Source organism: Asterias rubens, chromosome 14 (genome assembly GCF_902459465.1).
Source record: "Asterias rubens chromosome 14, eAstRub1.3, whole genome shotgun sequence".
Taxonomy (NCBI): domain Eukaryota; kingdom Metazoa; phylum Echinodermata; class Asteroidea; order Forcipulatida; family Asteriidae; genus Asterias; species Asterias rubens.
The window spans coordinates 6211335-6235482 of record NC_047075.1 but is presented as its reverse complement, the minus strand read 5'-3'; the positions used below and the strand labels follow the sequence as shown (position 1 = coordinate 6235482).

The window sequence follows — 24148 nt, the reverse complement described above, 5'->3', positions numbered from 1 at the left end:
TCCGTTGTGTGTTGGTCACTCCGAGTCCTAAGTCACAACCCGTCATTAGTATTATTAATCATGGTTTATTAAAAAACTTCAATTTCAAAATCACATTGAATTTACAAAATGTACAGTTAAAACATTAAAATTACAGACAGAGCAAAATTGGGTTTGACATTAAAAAAGGGTTGCATAAAAAGCACACATGAGTTCAACTTAGCGAGATAAATAGAAAAGTATTTATACAGAAACATTAACAATTTACACGAAATTTTCATGAAGAAGTTTGACCGTTGAAAGGGACTGCACTAGTAGCAAGTCGCTTGGTTTCTACAATAGGAGTTGTAAAAAAAAATGTGAGTTAAGTAGTGAACGGCCATTACCATCTCCATCCTTTCGTTTTAGGAAGCCACTCCCGAAATACATTACTGCTCGTTAGAAAGTTAGCAAATTTAAGACAAATGTGTTGACGGCGTTGCTGGAGGTTTTGTAACTTCAATAAATGAAGGGCATGATGGTATGAATCGTAATCATTATTATAATATTGATATATAAATTAGTTCATACACTGTGCGCCAAGATCAACCCTTTTGTAATTGTTGTGGTGGATTTTCGACACCAATAAACGTTTATCGACCCAAGTCTTTGAACTTTCTCAATTAAACCTGTACAATCAAATTAGTGACTAAATAAGGGTACTTATTGCAGTAATGAAGCGTATAGAGCAGTCGTGGATGATAGACAGCTTTGGGAGTGTGGTGAATTTAAGGCCGATAAGCAGCGAGGCTCCCTCGCCTCTCCCCACAGGAAACTCGTGCGTCAAATTTTCTCCGGCAATAATTAGCGCTCTCTAAAAGACATTAGGCTTGAGCGTACAAACAAGACACATCGCTCGGTCTGATGGATACTTGTGAATAAATGGTGGGGTCCCGTCCATCTGTGCTTCGTATCAATTGCTAAATTAAGCTGCTAAATTGACTTGGATATGCAGCAACCATTAGGGTTAGTCAATGAATGACCAGGGCTGCAAACCTGACGGCATAAAGGGTACATAGAGTTTCAATGAAGTAGCAATCCCGTTAAGTTGCTTCTTGTGCTTTATGCCACAGACTCTGGCTTCAACAAATCGCAAAATGAACAGTAATATTGATACGACAACTCAGTCCTGCACGCAGAAATAGTGCGACTTGCATTTCTCTTTTAATACAATTTTGTGTCAGGATGGACTTACAAATGAAACCAGTTTTGACTGAGTTTGTAGACGACGTTTGGGTTTGTAAGATGTACTCGTAAGAACGGTTAATTTGAGAGGAGGCAGCAATATCTGCCGCCAGCCCATACGAGAAACACCAGGGACAACCCCTTCTCTTATAATAGTAGGCCTATCTATATGTTGTTTTACGTTAATAGGGAGGTTTCGCACCCGAACGGATAGGCTATCCGTACGTTTAGCTATCCGTACTTACGTGTAGGAAGCAGGATATCAGTGTCGTCTGCACGTATAGCGGATAGCGAACTGGGCCCCTAAAACCCACTCGGTGAACGAGAATCACGTTGGGGTTTAGGAAGTGGAAAACGGATATCCGAACTGGCATCTACTCATGTGCGGATACGACTGGTGCTATATGGATGTTATATACTTCAACGCATGATGATCCGACCATAGCCTCAGCTGTAGCCGCCAGTTCAGACACAACCGTATTTTCTCATTCCAACCAGACTAACTTCAAACTCGTCACCTTTGATTTCTTTAATATGGACAGGTCCTCTAATAAGGCTAGGATGTAGGTGGATGACGAGTTACTAGCCCTGACTTAGGACTAGCATAAAAGTTGTTAATAACAGGGGTAAGATTATGCCGCCTTTTGGGTGAATTTTGTCTTTCGGTCTTTGAAATTCAGTCTTTTGTTTTCAGTTCCGACTTTTTAAGATCTCTGACTTTGGCAAACTTACTTTTGAAGCGGCGGGCGAGTCATATATTTTCTTATTACTAGTCCGCCGGGAGTTAAATGTTCCTTTTCACAATAAATGAGTGGTTCGGTGATAAATTCCCGAAATGATATTGTTTTAGAGTTCGCAAATGGTTTCATGACAAGTCCAGATTTGCGCTATATTTAACGAGGTCGCTATACAACTTGCTTTCATAGGCGGGCAGGGGAAACATAACTCGAGTTTCCAGGGTTGGGACACGCACTGTTTGCTGGGTCTAATCTCAACCCCGTTCCAGCTTAATCTTAAGCTAAATACTAACCTCGTACTCATAGACACATCGCTCTCGCTGCATATCACCCCCCCCCCCCCCCCCCAACTGTGCGTCGCCGACCGATCGTTAAATCACGAATATGTTATTACGAAGGAAGTTTTTTTTCTTCAAGCGAACCTCAAATCAAGAACCGATATAAACCAATTGTTGTTGATGGAAAAACATTATCAAGGACAGAAATTAAGGGATGATAACATTATCGTCAACAAATGCACACACAAAATGGTTACGTTTCGAAAATTGTTTGCATCATAGGCCTATAATGTGGGCTAGTACAAAAACAACTTGCATGTGACCCAGAACTTTGCTAGCGAGTCTGGCTAGCGAATGAACAATAGTTAAGGGAAATAGTTATAGTTTACGTGTTCACCTCCCGCGACGTGCCAATTTTCAGTTTTGGGGGTTCTTTTCAGAATTATTTTGTACCTGTAATATTAACGCATACGACAAGTCCTATAAGTTAGGGCTATCTACTTAGACATCGACCCCTGACTAGTCGTCTGTTTAGAGGCAATGAACACTATTTGTAATTCCTCAAAATAATTATAAGCATAACACCTTACTTGGTGACGAGTAATGGGGAGAGGTTGGTAGTATAATACATTGTGAGAAACGGCTCCCTCTGAAGTGGAGCAGTTTTCGAGAAAGAAGTAATTTCCCACGATTTTGATTTCGAGACCTCGGATTTAGAATTTGAGGTCTCGAAATCAAGCATCTGAAAGCACACAACTTCGTTTAACTCGTCCTAACTTAACATTAATCTCAAGGTCTGCATGCTACAGTGCAGGGTTGGTCTTCGTCCTAAGTCCTAAGATTAGTCTTAAGTTAGGAAGAGTTTTGTGAAATCGACGGCAGTGTCTTTAAGCATAAGTCTGAAAATAAAACTTCAAAATCAATCAAACAAGGCAGGGAGAGGTGTTTTGTTTACCATGGTGGGCCTTACATGACAGTCAATATGTGTTTATCGTCATCTTGATACTATAGATACTTTCGTTGCGGGATTGAAACTAAGTTTTCAAGATTAAAATGCGTTTCTTTTGCCACCTCCAAAGTAAAGAGTAAATCGTAGTGTGTGTAATTGACGGGCTAACTGTTAACTTAATTAAATTGTGTGCGTAATTGCCAAGCACTTATAAAGTGAGCATATCATGGCACAACTTGACAAGTTGATGTCTTGTGATTGCACGGCCATAGCTACAGCGTCAGGTAACGAAGGCTTACAAAATAGGAGTGGATTTTACACAAAATTAGCGTGAAAATGGTACGAATTCCTTGGTGACTGGCTAAAAATTTAATAAAGATACTAGCCCCATGGAAGACTCGATGCCTGGATTCTTTATTGGCAAATATGTCTTGCTTGATGTGGTAGGGTGTTTGCTAAGATTTTGACGACGAACATAAACCAGTTAATGTCAACCATCGCCTCTCAAGACATTGCAAGAAATTAATTTGGCAAAACACAAGTGCTTGTTTCCGATATTGTTGTATATCAAATATGCATAGTGTAAGCAATATCCATGTTGTACTTGTAGTTGGGGGCAATTGTAGCCATTAAGCTTGTCGCCTCTATAACGGTTCTGCCTGTTGTTCTATATTGACCGACACTCATCAACCTATCGCTCTAGCTGGTCCTACAAGCTGGATATTAAATTCTCAAGTGCAGACTTTGTAAGAACTAATTTACCCGGTTGATCGGATGAAGGGGACAGGATATAAATTGCTTCAGGAAGCAAGCTACACATCGTGTCAATCCGCACTTTTATCTTTTTCTCACTTGTACAAATCTTGAAGACAGTTTTAATTTGGTTCGCCCATACTTGACAATCCTTCCTTAGTCATTCTGATGCCTGGGTAGTTAAGGATCTCTTCTGCTTATCTTAAAGAACTCACTATGACTATTCTATTTCTATTTCTTTCTGGTAAATGTTCATAGTTTGGAGTTGATAAACGGGAAAAAGTTTGGTTTAATCTGTTATTAGAATATCAAGCGTGTTATGGGGTTTACCAAGCAAAACGACGTTGGTTTTTAAGATCAACAAATAACAAAATGAACTACTTGCGATGAATAAACCAATTGGAACTTCAATTTGGGCAAAACGGTCGGATGCTTTCGAACAAAACTCGATACACATACTTTCATAACAAAACTCCCAAAATAATAAACTTTTAACAGATAGGTCCAAGTATGAAATCTGTGTATAGGACTTGAAATGTAATTAATATATCTTTACTTGTTTAGTGTTTTATAAAAGAGAGGGTTGCTATAAAGAATACATTAGTTAAACATTTTTGGAAACATCAAAACAGGTATATATTTTTTTGCGAGTAACTTGTCACATCAAACTTTCCAACAGAATTTCAAAAAAAGAAGAAGATTGGGATAAGTAACAATTATGGCTACCGAGTAAACTTTCAGACGGGCCTATCTCTAGACCCATTAACTATGGCTCTCTATACTGGGCAACAGTTACTGGGTCATATAGACTATACATATACTTCAAGTCCACCTTCTTCAAGTCGTCCTCGTTTATCTTCAAATATATTTCCTACATTTAAGTAATGATCTAGAGTATAGGGGACAACTCTTTTCTACCTGTTTACTGTTTGTTTGATTGGCTGTAGGGTCTGATTGGCTGTATTGATTGGCTGTAGGGTTTGATTGGCTGTAGGGTTTGATTGGCTGTAGGGTTTAATTGGCTGTATTGATTGGCTGTAGTTGATTGGCTGTATTGATTGTATTGTCTTGATTGGCTGTAGGATTGCTATAATGAGTGATGTATGTTTTCTCTGATTCAGGGTGGTTTCACACGGAAGTACTCACTTGCCTCAAAGACTGGTACATTATTACCCGAGTTCCCGACTGCAGTATCTCTTGTCTTACCCTACAACATCCCAAAAGACAAGGTAAATTCTATTCCATGTCAAATACTCTAACCTCTTTAAATCAAAGACAATGTTGGTTACAATTTCAACCCAACAGCTGTCTACATTCCTTATATGCATGTTTTCACCTATTTTATGAGAATGTATATTTGCATGCACTTGCCTAAGACTTATAATGTAAAATAAACCATGGTTGATATGAAAAACACAGTGGAAAGGATGTGATCATGCAAGGAAAACAATGACGTCATGAAAAAGTATGACTGCTGAAAGTTCCCACACGCCCATTGTGTCTGATCATGTGACTTAACCAATTGGACATGACAGTTGCCTAAAACCATGTCATTATAATTGATTGTATTACACAGGTGGAGACGCTGCTCATGATGTACAAGACACACTGTCAATGTATTCTAGATACAATCATCAACTCTAACTTTGACGAGGTACAGATCAATCTAATATGCCATTAATATTTAAACAAAATGTATAGTTCGGGTTCTTTTCCAAGTTATAACGTTAGTTTTGAAGTTGAGTTTGCGTTACTGTGACCTCTCAACATTGGTCATATTTTGTTGAGCTATCACTTTAAAGCACCTTTAAGCCTTCAATCCAAAGCTGTACATAAGCAAGTTCATTATTATAAATAATAGTAGATATGAAATAAAAAACTTTATAAACAAAGATATTTAAAATACTTAGGGCGTTTTTTGTGTCTTACACCACAACAAACATTGTATGACAAAATAAATGAATACAAACGCTGACTGAAAGCACCCTTTGTGTTTATAACTTAAAATTCAAGTATATAGTACCTTTAAACCAAAGAGGGCTGTCCATTATTTTGAAAATAAAAAAAATTGAAAGAAATTATTCTTATACCAAGTAATATTCTTGTTTTTTCCCCACTAGATCCAGAATTTTCTTTTGCATTTTTGGCAAGGAATGCCTGATCACTTGTTACCGCTGTTAGACAGTTCGGTAATCATTGATATGATATGTATCTGTGATTCCATCTTGTACAAGACCACGGTGGAGATCCTCATTCCAGCCTCCATGCAGGAGATGCCAGAAGGGTAAGATTGAGTTCATCGCTTTCATCTATTATAGGATCATGCACGATGCGCACGGCTCAAAGAATTATACATTGTTTTAATCACTGGCAATCCTAAGCTGTTCTATCACCTCCGTTCTGAAACAACTTCACTGGCTCCCTATCTAACGAACCATCTTCAAGCTGATGCTCATTGTCCACAAAGCAGTTACTGGCAAGGCTCCCCAATCGCAGAACTACTTCAACGTTACACTTCGTCAAGGAATCTGTGGTCAAGGGGTGGATTTCACGAAGAATTAGGACTAGTCCTAACTTAAGACTCGACTAATCCTAGGGGATAATAAAGCCTTCAGGCCAGTCCTAAGTTATGATAAGTAACTCGTCGAGATAAGACTAGTCTTAACTCTTTGTGAAATCCACCCATGCTCCATGTTTCTCCTCATTTAACCCAAGTCTCGACAATCCTGGGGTGACATGTCTTTCTCTATAGCTGCGCCACGCATCTGGAACTCTCTACCACTTAATCTTAGACTATGTCTTTGTACCACACAATTCAAATCTCTTCTCAAAACTTATCTTATGTCACAGGTTTTCATAACTTATTTTGTTGTTTCTGTTTTCTTGGTTTTGTTTTTAATGTTACTGCGCCTTGAACGCCCAGCAGGGTAGTATAGTACGTGTGCATTACAAGTCTTTATCATTGTTATTATGACGATGGACACTTTTTATATGACTTTTAATGACCTCAGTAAAGTTGCATGATTTGTGATTGTTTATTTCAACTGTACATTCGTTATTATGGATGAATCTAATAAGATTTATTTCAACTGTACATTCGTTATTATGGATGAATTTAATAAGATTTACATTTCTTTCAGTCTTCTTGCAGATATACGAAAGTTTGCCAAGCATTGGGAGCAGTGGTTAAGTTCCTCATTAGAGCATCTACCAGAGTGTGTTAGCCAGTGTAAGCTGCCTGTTGCAAGACGTTTTGTTCAGTCACTCAGAAGACAAACATCTTTCCTCCACTTGGCTCAGGTGAAAAAAAGAACGGAAAACTCGACAAAATATATCAACAGAAAACATACCAACAACAAAATTGAAAGCAAACATTTAACGCAAAGCAAATGCTGAATGATGCTGAAAGATAGCAATCTTCCTTCACAGATAGAACTTCAGCTGCTTTAAAAGTACAAGATTCAAACTGTCTCTACCTAAGTACAGGATTCAAACTGTCTCTACCTAAGTACAGGATTCAAACTGTCTCTACCTAAGTACAGGATTCAAACTGTCTCTACCTAAGTACAGGATTCAAACTGTCTCTACCTAAGTACAGGATTCAAACTGTCTCCACCTAAGTACAGGATTCAAACTGTCTCCACCTAAGTACAGGATTCAAACTGTCTCTACCTAAGTACAGGATTCAAACTGTCTCTACCTAAGTACAGGATTCAAACTGTCTCTACCTAAGTACAGGATTCAAACTGTCTCTACCTACGTACAGGATTCAAACTGTCTCCACCTAAGTACAGGATTCAAACTGTCTCCACCTAAGTACAGGATTCAAACTGTCTCTACCTAAGTACAGGATTCAAACTGTCTCTACCTAAGTACAGGATTCAAACTGTCTCTACCTAAGTACAGGATTCAAACTGTCTCCACCTAAGTACAGGATACAAACTGTCTCTACCTAAGTACAGGATTCAAACTGTCTCTACCTAAGTACAGGATTCAAACTGTCTCTACCTACGTACAGGATTCAAACTGTCTCTACCTAAGTACAGGATTCAAACTGTCTCTACCTAAGTACAGGATTCAAACTGTCTCCACCTAAGTACAGGATTCAAACTGTCTCTACCTAAGTACAGGATTCAAACTGTCTCCACCTAAGTACAGGATTCAAACTGTATCTACCTAAGTACAGGATTCAAACTGTCTCTACCTACGTACAGGATTCAAACTGTCTCCACCTAAGTACAGGATTCAAACTGTCTCTACCTAAGTACAGGATTCAAACTGTCTCCACCTAAGTACAGGATTCAAACTGTCTCTACCTAAGTACAGGATTCAAACTGTCTCCACCTAAGTACAGGATTCAAACTGTCTCTACCTAAGTACAGGATTCAAACTGTCTCCACCTAAGTACAGGATTCAAACTGTCTCTACCTAAGTACAGGATACAAACTGTCTCTACCTAAGTACAGGATTCAAAATGTCTCTACCTAAGTACAGGATTCAAACTGTCTCCACCTAAGTACAGGATTCAAACTGTCTCCACCTAAGTACAGGATTCAAACTGTCTCTACCTAAGTACAGGATTCAAACTGTCTCTACCTAAGTACAGGATTCAAACTGTCTCTACCTAAGTACAGGATTCAAACTGTCTCCACCTAAGTACAGGATACAAACTGTCTCTACCTAAGTACAGGATTCAAACTGTCTCCACCTAAGTACAGGATTCAAACTGTCTCTACCTAAGTACAGGATTCAAACTGTCTCCACCTAAGTACAGGATTCAAACTGTCTCTACCTAAGTACAGGATTCAAACTGTCTCTACCTAAGTACAGGATTCAAACTGTCTCTACCTAAGTACAGGATTCAAACTGTCTCCACCTAAGTACAGGATACAAACTGTCTCTACCTAAGTACAGGATTCAAACTGTCTCCACCTAAGTACAGGATTCAAACTGTCTCTACCTAAGTACAGGATTCAAACTGTCTCTACCTACGTACAGGATTCAAACTGTCTCCACCTAAGTACAGGATTCAAACTGTCTCTACCTAAGTACAGGATTCAAACTGTCTCCACCTAAGTACAGGATTCAAACTGTCTCTACCTAAGTACAGGATTCAAACTGTCTCCACCTAAGTACAGGATTCAAACTGTCTCTACCTAAGTACAGGATTCAAACTGTCTCCACCTAAGTACAGGATTCAAACTGTCTCTACCTAAGTACAGGATTCAAACTGTCTCTACCTAAGTACAGGATTCAAACTGTCTCTACCTAAGTACAGGATTCAAACTGTCTCTACCTAAGTACAGGATTCAAACTGTCTCTACCTAAGTACAGGATACAAACTGTCTCTACCTAAGTACAGGATTCAAACTGTCTCTACCTAAGTACAGGATTCAAACTGTCTCTACCTAAGTACAGGATTCAAACTGTCTCTACCTAAGTACAGGATTCAAACTGTCTCTACCTAAGTACAGGATTCAAACTGTCTCTACCTAAGTACAGGATTCAAACTGTCTCTACCTAAGTACAGGATTCAAACTGTCTCCACCTAAGTACAGGATTCAAACTGTCTCTACCTAAGTACAGGATTCAAACTGTCTCCACCTAAGTACAGGATACAAACTGTCTCTACCTAAGTACAGGATTCAAACTGTCTCCACCTAAGTACAGGATTCAAACTGTCTCTACCTAAGTACAGGATTCAAACTGTCTCCACCTAAGTACAGGATACAAACTGTCTCTACCTAAGTACAGGATTCAAACTGTCTCCACCTAAGTACAGGATTCAAACTGTCTCTACCTAAGTACAGGATTCAAACTGTCTCCACCTAAGTACAGGATACAAACTGTCTCTACCTAAGTACAGGATTCAAACTGTCTCCACCTAAGTACAGGATTCAAACTGTCTCTACCTAAGTACAGGATTCAAACTGTCTCCACCTAAGTACAGGATTCAAACTGTCTCTACCTAAGTACAGGATTCAAACTGTCTCTACCTAAGTACAGGATTCAAACTGTCTCTACCTAAGTACGGGATTCAAACTGTCTCTACCTAAGTACAGGATTCAAACTGTCTCTACCTAAGTACAGGATTCAAACTGTCTCTACCTAAGTACAGGATTCAAACTGTCTCTACCTAAGTACAGGATTCAAACTGTCTCTACCTAAGTACAGGATTCAAACTGTCTCTACCTAAGTACAGGATTCAAACTGTCTCTACCTAAGTACAGGATTCAAACTGTCTCCACCTAAGTACAGGATTCAAACTGTCTCTACCTAAGTACAGGATTCAAACTGTCTCTACCTAAGTACAGGATTCAAACTGTCTCTACCTAAGTACAGGATTCAAACTGTCTCCACCTAAGTACAGGATTCAAACTGTCTCTACCTAAGTACAGGATTCAAACTGTCTCTACCTAAGTACAGGATTCAAACTGTCTCTACCTAAGTACAGGATTCAAACTGTCTCCACCTAAGTACAGGATACAAACTGTCTCTACCTAAGTACAGGATTCAAACTGTCTCCACCTAAGTACAGGATTCAAACTGTCTCTACCTAAGTACAGGATTCAAACTGTCTCCACCTAAGTACAGGATTCAAACTGTCTCTACCTAAGTACAGGATTCAAACTGTCTCTACCTAAGTACAGGATTCAAACTGTCTCTACCTAAGTACAGGATTCAAACTGTCTCCACCTAAGTACAGGATACAAACTGTCTCTACCTAAGTACAGGATTCAAACTGTCTCCACCTAAGTACAGGATTCAAACTGTCTCTACCTAAGTACAGGATTCAAACTGTCTCTACCTACGTACAGGATTCAAACTGTCTCCACCTAAGTACAGGATTCAAACTGTCTCTACCTAAGTACAGGATTCAAACTGTCTCCACCTAAGTACAGGATTCAAACTGTCTCTACCTAAGTACAGGATTCAAACTGTCTCCACCTAAGTACAGGATTCAAACTGTCTCTACCTAAGTACAGGATTCAAACTGTCTCCACCTAAGTACAGGATTCAAACTGTCTCTACCTAAGTACAGGATTCAAACTGTCTCTACCTAAGTACAGGATTCAAACTGTCTCTACCTAAGTACAGGATTCAAACTGTCTCCACCTAAGTACAGGATACAAACTGTCTCTACCTAAGTACAGGATTCAAACTGTCTCCACCTAAGTACAGGATTCAAACTGTCTCTACCTAAGTACAGGATTCAAACTGTCTCCACCTAAGTACAGGATTCAAACTGTCTCTACCTAAGTACAGGATTCAAACTGTCTCTACCTAAGTACAGGATTCAAACTGTCTCTACCTAAGTACAGGATTCAAACTGTCTCCACCTAAGTACAGGATACAAACTGTCTCTACCTAAGTACAGGATTCAAACTGTCTCCACCTAAGTACAGGATTCAAACTGTCTCTACCTAAGTACAGGATTCAAACTGTCTCCACCTAAGTACAGGATTCAAACTGTCTCTACCTAAGTACAGGATTCAAACTGTCTCTACCTAAGTACAGGATTCAAACTGTCTCTACCTAAGTACAGGATTCAAACTGTCTCTACCTAAGTACAGGATTCAAACTGTCTCTACCTAAGTACAGGATTCAAACTGTCTCTACCTAAGTACAGGATTCAAACTGTCTCTACCTAAGTACAGGATTCAAACTGTCTCTACCTAAGTACAGGATTCAAACTGTCTCTACCTAAGTACAGGATTCAAACTGTCTCTACCTAAGTACAGGATTCAAACTGTCTCCACCTAAGTACAGGATTCAAACTGTCTCTACCTAAGTACAGGATTCAAACTGTCTCTACCTAAGTACAGGATTCAAACTGTCTCTACCTAAGTACAGGATTCAAACTGTCTCCACCTAAGTACAGGATTCAAACTGTCTCTACCTAAGTACAGGATTCAAACTGTCTCTACCTAAGTACAGGATTCAAACTGTCTCTACCTAAGTACAGGATTCAAACTGTCTCTACCTAAGTACAGGATTCAAACTGTCTCTACCTAAGTACAGGATTCAAACTGTCTCTACCTAAGTACAGGATTCAAACTGTCTCTACCTAAGTACAGGATTCAAACTGTCTCTACCTAAGTACAGGATTCAAACTGTCTCTACCTAAGTACAGGATACAAACTGTCTCTACCTAAGTACAGGATTCAAACTGTCTCTACCTAAGTACAGGATTCAAACTGTCTCTACCTAAGTACAGGATACAAACTGTCTCTACCTAAGTACAGGATTCAAACTGTCTCTACCTAAGTACAGGATTCAAACTGTCTCTACCTAAGTACAGGATTCAAACTGTCTCTACCTAAGTACAGGATTCAAACTGTCTCTACCTAAGTACAGGATTCAAACTGTCTCTACCTAAGTACAGGATTCAAACTGTCTCTACCTAAGTACAGGATTCAAACTGTCTCCACCTAAGTACAGGATTCAAACTGTCTCTACCTAAGTACAGGATTCAAACTGTCTCTACCTAAGTACAGGATTCAAACTGTCTCTACCTAAGTACAGGATTCAAACTGTCTCTACCTAAGTACAGGATTCAAACTGTCTCTACCTAAGTACAGGATTCAAACTGTCTCTACCTAAGTACAGGATTCAAACTGTCTCTACCTAAGTACAGGATTCAAACTGTCTCTACCTAAGTACAGGATTCAAACTGTCTCTACCTAAGTACAGGATTCAAACTGTCTCTACCTAAGTACAGGATTCAAACTGTCTCTACCTATACTTGGCAAGCTCAGTGGTATAGTGGTAAGACATCTGTTAAAAAATAGCGAAGTCCAACCAATTTGCTGGGTTTTTTTTTTGTTCAAAGGACTTGGGAAAGTACTGCGTATACAGTGCTAAGTTCACATGGGTGTGTGAGTTAAACACAAATAAGAATCTTATTCCCTGATGCAAATAATCTTTCACATTATTAAAATAATCATTAATAAATGTATTGATTGATGATTGATATCTTCTTTGTAGACATCCCGCCCAGTGCTGTTTGATCAGCAGCTGATTGATCAGATGATTGCCGATCTAGATAAAGTGGATTTGAACAGCATTGGATCCCAGGCACTACTCACTGCTAATACCGATGAGTCTGATATGGAACTCAATGCTGAATGTAAGACACTCAATGTAAAGGAATAGAATAGAGTCCCAGGCACTACTCACTGCTAATACTGATGAGTCTTATATGGAACTCAATGCTGAATGTAAGACACTCAATGTTAAGGAATAGAATAGAGTCCCAGGCACTACTCACTGCTAATACTGATGAGTCTTATATGGAACTCAATGCTGAATGTAAGACACTCAATGTAAAGGAATAGAATAGAGTCCCAGGCACTACTCACTGCTAATACTGATGAGTCTTATATGGAACTCAATGCTGAATGTAAGACACTCAATGTAAAGGAATAGAATAGAGTCCCAGGCACTACTCACTGCTAATACTGATGAGTCTTGTATGGAACTCAATGCTGAATGTAAGACACTCAATGTAAAGGAATAGAATAGAGTCCCAGGCACTACTCACTGCTAATACTGATGAGTCTTATATGGAACTCAATGCTGAATGTAAGACACTCAATGTAAAGGAATAGAATAGAGTCCCAGGCACTACTCACTGCTAATACTGATGAGTCTTATATGGAACTCAATGCTGAATGTAAGACACTCAATGTTAAGGAATATAATAGAGTCCCAGGTACTACTCACTGCTAATACTGATGAGTCTTATATGGAACTCAATGATGAATGAAAGACACTCAAAGTAAAGGAATATAATAGGGTCACTGCTAATACTGATGAGTCTGATATGGAACTCAATGATGAATGTAAGACACTCAATGTAAAGGAATAGAATAGAGTCCCAGGCACTACTCACTGCTAATACCGATGAGTCTGATATGGAACTCAATGATGAATGTAAGACACTCAATGTAAAGGAATAGAATAGAGTCCCAGGCACTACTCACTGCTAATACTGATGAGTCTGATATGGAACTCAATGATGAATGTAAGACACTCAATGTAAAGGAATAGAATAGAGTCCCAGGCACTACTCACTGCTAATACTGATGAGTCTTATATGGAACTCAATGATGAATGTAAGACACTCAAATAGCAATAGTGCATGCTATCATAATCATCTTGCAATATAGGAACCAGAGTATGGTAACATTGATATCAATTGCAGACATTCAAGATGGCTGCACCATGATAAAAGTTCATTATGAAACAGTTGGACCAATACGTATTCTTACTTTCTATAAAGTTTGTCATTTTCTGCAAACTAAGAAAAGAAAAGCTAATGAATTGTTAAACACTTGTTTTTTTTTTTTTGAGCTGGGGATATTTATGTGAATGCCTGGGAAAAAACTCCAAACTTTTGCTGTTGGAACATCATAAGATAATGAGTAATATGTCCACCTGCCTATTTGACATAATTGACTTTAATATATCTTGCAGTTTTGAAGGAGTTCAAGGAGTTACTGAAGAAGCAAGCTACAGTAGAAGCCTTTACAGAATGGCTGGACCAAGTCGTAGAAAGCAAAGTTATTAAGGTCAGTTTGCTTACTTTGCTCACATTACACAATATTTGACTGAGCTGTACAAGTCCTGAGGAGAGAATGCTGGTTACATCATATGTTGTTTCCTTTCCAAATTAATATTGCAATGAATAACACATTACAACCAGTTATCATTTTAAAAATACTTATTCATAAATACCCAAGACAGTTTCGCTACTCCTATTGGTGGAGAGCGCCTCACGTGGGGGTGTTTAAACAGTTGATAATTACCAGCTGGAGCTGTTTTAAACCAGCTGGCTTCCGCGTGCTGGGCGCGCGTGTACGCCGATATTATCACGCGCAACGCAATTGGTAGTATAAAACATTGTGAGAAATGGCTCTCTCTGAGTTTTTGGTAAGAAGTATTTTCTCACTAAAATATTTTGAATTGAATTCGAGAACTCAGCTGAGGTTTCAAAATCAAGCATCTGTAGGCACACAACTTGTGCAACCAGGGTGTTTGTTTTTTTTTCAATTTTTCTTTTGCAACTGCGACGACCAATGGACCCTTCCCATGAAATATGCTAATTACATTCACGCATGCGTACAGACCCTGTTCGTTGGCAAACATCAAAGAGTTGTGCACTAAGCAGACGTGCAATCGCGTGTGCGTCACGCACCTATAGCCGTGTACAAAACAGCGCGATGTTCCCTCAATTTGCCAACCAAAACATTAGTGCGCACGCGCAATGTGCAATTTACATATTTCATGGGAAGGGTCTAATGGGTCCAAATTTGTACAGGTTTGTTATTATTTATGCCTATGTTGAGATATGGTGAAGACTGGTCTTTGACAATTACCAAAGGTGTCCAGTGCCTTCAAGGAAAGGGAAGGTGGATACAGTGTAACATTTTTCTATACCATTGACCATGAGGATGGTCTGATTTTCCTTGTACTCATTGGTTAATGACTAGCTGTCGCTGTTTCAGCCTGGTAAACAGAATGGGAGATCCATGAAGAAACGAGCCCAAGACTTCCTGCTCAAATGGTCTTTCTTTGGAGCTCGTGTCATGCACAACTTGACTCTCAACAATGCCCAGAGTTTTGGTATGTACAACACTAAGTAGAAGAGCATGGATGGGTATGACCACTTAATGTGTGTACCCTAGAATGGCTCTTTTGTTCATTTACTTAATTTGTTATGTTGAAAAAAGAAAAAGGGTACGTAGTACGCCATTGTGAGTGCACAATTAGCCATATTGACATGGTGCCTCAAAGACCTTTGATCCATTCGGTTATTTGGGAGATCTTTCATTAAAGTTAAGAAAAACACTGATTTGCACAGCCGTGATCTTCTGAATAGAGTTTAATTCATACTGGACCTGCCAATAAAACTCAAAAACTGTCATACATGAACAGTTATAAAACTGATCTATTGTTTCGATTTTCAGAAAGAAATGAGCACCATTTAATCAGAGTTTTACATTTAATTGACAAGTTATGATTGATTTGGGCTAATTAATTCTTAACACAATAATTTTGATTGCTACATACACTGTAGGTAATTGGTAGGAACAATTCAAGCTAGGGTTGTTCCTACCAGTTCAAAGTGCTCAGAATTCAAAGTGCTCAGAAGCTCTGGGTTATCCTTGACCAACACCTAACTATGACAAAGCACATCAATAAACATGTCGTGGTTCTTCCCTTCGGCTTACACATATAGGACAGATTATACAGCTTTTTGATGAACCAACAACAGAAAGCTTGATCCATGCATTCATGATGAGCCGCGTAGATAACTGCAGCAGCCTTCTCAATGAATTACCAGATTCAAAACTCAACAACATTCAACGCAGACAACATTTGGAAGCTAGGATGATCACCAAAACACACTAGATGAAACCATTTCCCAAATCTTACATCAGCTGGACTGGCTACCAGTAAAATCCTGGATAACTTTTATAACATTGGTTTTGATGTACAAATGCACACATGAAATGGCCCAGGTTTACCTCCGAGAATTAATCAGCAAATATCATCCATCAAGGACTCTTCACTCCAGCCACAAAGATCTTCTCACTCCGCATCCAGTTCCCACCAAATCATGAATGGTCAACGTGCCTTCCAATTCACTGCACCTGAATGGAACAATCTTCCACACCACATCAAAAACTGCCCCACCCTGGAACAATTTAAGTTGAAACTCAAAACCATCCTGTTTACTCACCAAAGCACACAGACACTGTATTGTATAATGCGCTCCATAACAATGTTTTATTATTATTATTTTACAGCTTCATTTCATCTGATTCGGATGCTGTTGGATGAGTACATTCTTTTAGCCGTGGAGCAACAATTTAATACTGAGAAGGATAATGAGCTACAGAACCGATTAGAGAAACACATGAAGGTTGCTGGTAAGCAAAAAAACATAAACCAAGCCATTTTAAATGAATGCTGGACATAAACTGTCAATCTATCAAGTTATGTGGCATTACACCTTAATGTAAAAACACACTAGCACTGCATGCAATGGCACACAACAATACCCAGTCCCTAATGCAATGGCAAACTATCATGTAAGTCCAGAATTTATCAACTTATTAAGTTAAAACAATAATTTCATCTTTAATGGCTTTAAAGCCAATGGACACTTTCGGTAAACAGTACTGTCCAAGGCCCACACTTCATGTATCACAACTTAAATATAAAATAACAAACCTGTGAAAATTTAGGCTCAATCGATGATCGAAGTCGGGAGAAAATAATGAGAAAACACACCCTCGCCGTGTCATGACATGTGTTTAAAATAAATCCGTAACTCTCAATATCGAGAATTGATATTGTTTTCATGTTTTCTCAAAAAGTAAAGCATTTTATGGAACAATATTTCAAGAGAAGTCTTTCACCATTACCTTCTGTAAACCCTGTAAATTATTTGTAAATCTGTGAATTTGTTTTCTTTTTTTTCTGTACCGAAAGTGTACAATGGCTTTAAGGATATTCTAAGTTGTTTATTGTATGGAAAGGTTTGCGGTAACACCATGTAATGACTATCTCTAAATGAGTTGGGGTGGTTCTGAAATAAACCGTTGGTTTTTACTTGACGTTTCGATCAGTATGCTCTGATCGTCTTCTGGAGAAAGCTAGTTGTGTATTGTACTTTACTTGCGAATTGTCAGTAGTCTCGATCAGTTTATATGAATTTATTATAATTCTTTTTAATTAAACTGTGTCTTAATTTCAGATCCAAACAATCCTCAGAGACCCTTATCCAATCAGCCAGGTACATGCTTCTTGGCCAACAGGAACATGTCTCGTACAACCCAAGGCTACCCTGATCAATCAGTCAAACGAGAAGACTATACAGAGCGCTTTGTACCAGGAACCTATCCAGGACATACTGTCATTACATCAGCAGAGAAGGATTCCTACAGTATACCAGGACATTATGGTACCCAGCCCTCTATGCCAAGCCCCGGTAGTGCGGCAAGAAGTAATGCCATGCTCACTCCTCCTATATCACCAATTGTTGTCAATCCAATGCGCAACTCGGTCATCAATCAGGGTCATGTGACATCCCGCAATCCACCCGCTCCAGCTGCTTTAGTTCCTCCAGCAATGCATCATGGGGCTTATCCATATCTGAGCCATGTTGGACAGAATCAAGATCCTTACTCATCGAGTCGATCCCAGAGCTACCTTGGACCCTATCAGGGTAGTGGTTGTTACCCACCAGCCATGTTTCATTCTAATTATGCCCCTACAGCCTACCATACTAAGAACGATGTGGAGCCTACACCTCCCTATCCTTACATGGAACCCCAGTATCGTGATGAAAGTTATTACACTAGTTGTGCTATGGGATCAAGTCATCATGTTGAAGGAGGTGTTATACAGTCAACCGGTTCTGTGCATGGTAGCAGTGCTTTCAATGTAGTTGGTAGTATACCATCTACATATGCCTTCACCAATGGATATCAAAATGGAGGTGAGTTCAATCTGTTCGCACGACAACCAAATACTGTCTAATAAAGCTCAGCCCTAATCCGTTGGTCTGATAGCAACCAGGACTACAACCAAAAATACAAACCATATTCAGATATGATGCCATTAAAACTTAGCTGTGTCTGGCATGATTTACATGCAAGTCATGTTTTGAATTTGAATGTTTCCCGTTTTCCGGCAGTTGCTGTTAAAGTTTAGAAAATCGGTCTGTCAATGTTAGTATCCCCCCCCCAAAAAAAAATGCACAATAAAACATATCATTATGATTATTGCAAGAGTTAGAAATGTCTACTTTGGCTTTATTCAGACAATATTTTGACTAGCCTGCCATTGTTTGTTTTAACCAAAAAATGTTTTAACAGTTGTATTTATGAGGGGTTCGTGGAATTTCTGTTTATGCTTCCAGTTGTTTTAAACATTTTGGCATGTTCATTGCCTGCTTGGTTTACTTCTTTCAAGGGAAAGCGCCACGAGCGTCTCTTTATGCAGATGTTGGCGTTATGTAAAAGCTTTTCATTGTAATTTTCTTGATCAATATACCTGTCTTGATCCCTACAGGATATTACTCTCAAGGTGCATACACACACAGCAATCCCAACCACAACAAAGACGTGGAACATGTGTCAGTCATTAGTAGTGTACATGGTCCTCGATCTCAATCAGACATCAATCCTACACAGTTCAATGAGATTAATGATCCACTCAATATCTTGGACCGTCCACCAGGACTTGGTCCACCAGGACTTGGTCCACCAGGACTTGGTCCACCAGGACTTGGTCCACCAGGACTTGGTCCACCAGGAATTGGACAACCAGGCAAGGATGCACATCTGTTTGGGGGTACTAGTCAGGCTACGTGCCATATTCCAACCGGTAACAACATTTCCTGAATGTTTTCAAAAAAATAATAGTCTGTTATCTTAAATAGGATGTTTGGCATGTTCATATCAAGCTTATTAATTTGAAGATGATCCAAAAAGCAACCAATGATTTGTGGGTTCTTCAAAAGCAATTTCACAAACCTTGACAGAATTTCAGGCAGACATGTATCCGAGTATCATGGCTGTCGTGACAGTTAAACCACAAATATAATGCCTTGGATTGGGCGAGTCCGTCTAAGAAAAGTGTTTGAAATGCATTGGTTTAGAATTAAAGATTTCAAAAGCAAAATATACTGATCCACACAAATATGCCTCGAAAATGCGTGGTTTTCCTTTTATTTTGCAAAACACGGTCGGCCATTTTGTGGAGTCAAAAAATTGACTCCACAAGATGGTGTACCGCATTAGTTCACGACGTATAAGGCAAACCATACAATTTCTAGGCATTTTGTGTGGATCATTCACTCTACTTTTAAATAAAACATCTTTCCATCATATGTATTTATAACAACTGCTTTTCATAGACCAACTCGCCCGATCTAAGGCAACGTGTCCCTCAAAGTTAACATTTCTGTTGGGCTAAAATATAGAAACAGACAATTTTAAGTAAATGGATCAAGAATATTGAATCTCTAGGATCGCGTTCCCACTGGATCCACAATTGCAAGATTGGGATCCCGCAACAAGATGAGTTGCAGGCGTGAAATCGCTGTCGCATTCCCACTTGAGTATGATCGCGCATTGATCCTCCTTTAGGGGAACGGAAGTGGGTTCAAAAGAACACTGTTTTGCAAGCAAATTGGGGGGTCTGATCGCCCTTTGCATTTCCACTAGACTTTTGATCGCCCATTAATCCAAAAGGGCGATCAGATCCCGCTTTAATCCTACTCCCGAGGAGGATCCAAATTGCACTGTTAGATCCTGATCGCCCTCGCGTTCCCACTGAAGCCTGTTTCTCGTTGATCGCCCTTTGATCGTCCTTTCGGGGTCTTGATCGCCCTTTTCTCGAATTGAGAGATCAATGCTGGGTCCAGTGGGAACGGGCTCTAGGTCGACTGGTAAACTGTATCAATGAAAACAATTCCACATATAGCGCCCTCTACAGATGAGTAAAAAACAATCACACAGTGAGTTTGTTGAGGGTAATAAAAAAACGGTTTCATTCAAACTGTAAAATTTATAGGAAATTTATCAGAAAACGTACTCATACAGTGATTACTTGCATCTTGTCTTTTATGTACAGTAGTTTCTCAATCTTCACAGTCGTCATCATGTAACGGACCACAACGACAAAATGAAGGATTGCTTGGTCAGACAGACTACCTTCCAGTCAGTGGAGTCAGCATGTACCATGATTCCACAGGGGAGATGAGACATTTAGGGTCCAATCAACATAATACAACACATCACCCTCAGTCTACTGGCACCCCTATTGTGAGTAATGAACAGGGATCGTCTCTTCCACCAATCAACACTGTATTTAATATAGATGGCTAGTAAACCTGCAAATATATGAATGAAAGTTCTTGGTGAAGTGCTCTTTGAATCTATCCTGGATTTTGTGATGCCAAATAAAAGGCTAGGACATGTAAATGCCTTTCTGTATATATTACGTAAATCTCATTAGAATGATACTCTCATATGACCTTTTATAAGTAAAAGGATTCAAACATTTGTGGTAAACATAATGGTCACATGACCAACATGTGACTGTTTCACATAGAGACAAAACAAACCCAAATCATGTGACTGTTTCACATAGAGACAAAACAAACCCAAATCATGTGACTGTTTCACATAGAGACAAAACAAACCCAAATCATGTGACTGTTTCACATATGGACAAAACAAACCCAAATCATGTGACTGTTTCACATAAAGACAAAACAAACCCAAATCATGTGACTGTTTCACATAGAGACAAAACAAACCCAAATCATGTGACTGTTTCACATAGAGACAAAACAAACCCAAATCATGTGACTGTTTCACATAGAGACAAAACAAACCCAAATCATGTGTAACTAGAAGCTGTTGATTGGATGTTATTTTGTATTCGCAAACGACCAGTGTTGTACAAGTAAACATATTTTGAAATGCAATAAATATATAATATAATGCGCAAATCAATTTAAATATTAAAACTTCAGTCGCTTGGACTCACCATCAACACACCTGGAAAATTTTGATCCAAAAGAAGTACACATCATACATTTATACAGTATTTCATTTGCATTAGTTACGCTAATGCAGTGTGCCAACATTTCATTTTAAATCGGGAATAACAGTCGAGGACTCTGTCTTCACTGCGTGGTACCCGTCGCAAGTTGGTGGCTGGCACTGCTAATGGACCTCACCTCCGACTCGGTCCTTTATAACTCATTAACACATCCCATGTGATTGAGTTTTTACCAATCACGTCTGGAAATAATTGTCCAAGGTATTTATTAATTACACTTATTTCATCCAGCTTTTCATACAAACCTTTATTTTATTCATGACTAGATTTATCAGTCATTCTGTGCACAATATGGATGTTCTTCTTATCTAATTTGAAATTAATTAAAATCAAATTCAGTTGCTGTCACACAGCAAAAAGTGTGTTTCTGACCAAAGGAATTATTTTGACAAATGGTAGTGGAGTCCATAAAATCTGTTTAACATTCTATTCAACATCATAACAAACTTGTGTTGCACATTTCAGGCACAACAGGATAGATGAATTATTAAAATGAAATTGAGACCGCACACCTTCTTGTTAAAATTTGCATTCCTGTTGGAATTAAAATCTTTAATTCTATCAATGACTCTTTTCAGACTTTTTTTTAGTAGTTGCATTGAACAAATTCTGTTGGTTAATTCTGAACTGTTTGCTTGAAACCAAATTGTAATTACAGCTCGCAAAAAGATATAAAATGATAGGGTTACTACAACTTCATATACAGACCTTGAATTGCATGCATGCCACAGAGGCAATGATGGCCCTCAGTCTTGGCCCTGGTGCACCGTACACTTTAACATTGTCTAATGGAAGTAAAGTGCCCTTTGCAAAAAAATAGATTGCCTTGCCCTCTCCAGGCCTGCATGCTACAACATTTAAGATTGCCTTGCCCTCTCCAGGGCTGCATGCTACAACATTTAAGATTGCCTTGCCCTCTCCAGGCCTGCATGCTACAACATTTAAGATGGCCTTGCCCTCTCCAGGCCTGCATGCTACAACATTTAAGATGGCCTTGCCCTCTCCAGGCCTGCATGCTACAACATTTAAGATGGCCTTGCCCTCTCCAGGCCTGCATGCTACAACATTTAAGATGGCCTTGCCCTCTCCAGGCCTGCATGCTACAACATTTAAGATGGCCTTGCCCTCTCCAGGCCTGCATGCTACAACATTTAAGATGGCCTTGCCCTCTCCAGGCCTGCATGCTACAACATTTAAGATGGCCTTGCCCTCTCCAGGCCTGCATGCTACAACATTTAAGATGGCCTTGCCCTCTCCAGGCCTGCATGCTACAACATTTAAGATGGCCTTGCCCTCTCCAGGCCTGCATGCTACAACATTTAAGATACATGTACATGTAGGCCTACTCCTGCTCAGGTCTCCAAGATAATAATGTGTTAATTGTAAAGGGATGTAAATATGTACATTGTAAGACTAGGTTCGGATTTCAGAACATGTGGTTTATCAGAGATTTGGAGGCTTGTACCCTCTAAAACAGACCATTCATTTTTGTACATCATCAATGCATTCAGACACAATAATAATTTATTTGCAGTACAACTGTACAATGTATGTCTGTAAAAATGATACAAAACAAATCTGGGTTTCAATTTGAAAAAAAAAACCAAGCAGAATGTTACATATAAGACATACTCAGGAGTCAATTCTGGACATGCCTTCACTGTGACCTTTGTGGTTGAGACAATACATCTCTACATCAAAGCTTATCTCTGCTATCAGAATGTATGACCTGTAATTTTATGTAAGCGGATTGCAGCTGATGTGGGATTCAAATGGTTACCACAACAGTTTAAAAATTCAATATAATTTAATTTTAAACAAATCAATTGTACATATAAAATAAAAAATGTAAAAAAACTGATTTAAAAACTCCGTCCAAAGTTCTTTATTGTCAAGACTGTTATTTTTAAGTTAAGTTATCATAATGTACATGTATTTAGTTCCTTTCATGTAATAATGTTACTGTATATTGTATTGAAATGTTTATGAATCCAATAAAGAGAATAACCTTGATGACATACATGTAATGTGTGTTTGTTTTATCTAGTTGGGTAACATGTTTGCATGGTGTTTCTATTCTACCTCTGTAAACCCCAGTTCCAATCCTGCATCAAACCTCACAAAAAGAAAGCCCCTGGCGAGGAAAACGGATACAGTGCTTGGCAATTTTGAGGGTCTCTTGATTGCATGACATTATGAGTTATCACACAAGTTTCTCGTTACCAAGGAAGTTTTTAAGCTAATTATATTTTTAGTAACTACCAAACGTGTCCAGCCGTCGATTTCACAAAACTCTTCGTAACTAAAGACTAATCTTAGGACTTAGACAAGTCCCAACCCTGCACTGTCGCATGCAGACCTTAAGATTAATCCTAAGTTACATAGGACGAGTTACTCGTCCCAACTCAAGGTAAGGCGAGTCTTAACTCTTTGTGAAATCGACCCCGGCCTTTAACTAGCAGACACTCTACAGACTAAAATATCCTGCCGCCGAGCCCTATCTTGGTGGTCTTCCTAATTTGTCAATTCCTTTATTCCGGGGTGCAAGCCAGAAGCCATAGAACGGTTAATTAGCTGCT

The 24148-nt window shown here is 39.0% G+C and overlaps 1 protein-coding gene across 1 annotated transcript in view; it reads left to right on the top strand.

Moving 5' to 3' along the window:
- LOC117299601 (DNA-binding protein RFX6-like) overlaps positions 1 to 23856 on the top strand; it is a 44489-nt gene extending 20633 nt beyond the window's left edge. The window contains exons 7-17 of the mRNA XM_033783149.1: positions 5042 to 5149; positions 5497 to 5574; positions 6041 to 6204; positions 7061 to 7220; positions 12909 to 13050; positions 14400 to 14494; positions 15431 to 15548; positions 16736 to 16858; positions 17689 to 18432; positions 19008 to 19322; positions 20574 to 23856. Of these exons, the coding sequence (XP_033639040.1) occupies positions 5042 to 5149; positions 5497 to 5574; positions 6041 to 6204; positions 7061 to 7220; positions 12909 to 13050; positions 14400 to 14494; positions 15431 to 15548; positions 16736 to 16858; positions 17689 to 18432; positions 19008 to 19322; positions 20574 to 20827 (2301 nt within the window). The 3' untranslated portion in view covers positions 20828 to 23856. The remainder of the gene's footprint in view (positions 1 to 5041; positions 5150 to 5496; positions 5575 to 6040; positions 6205 to 7060; positions 7221 to 12908; positions 13051 to 14399; positions 14495 to 15430; positions 15549 to 16735; positions 16859 to 17688; positions 18433 to 19007; positions 19323 to 20573) is intronic.
- The last annotated feature ends 292 nt before the right edge of the window (positions 23857 to 24148 follow it).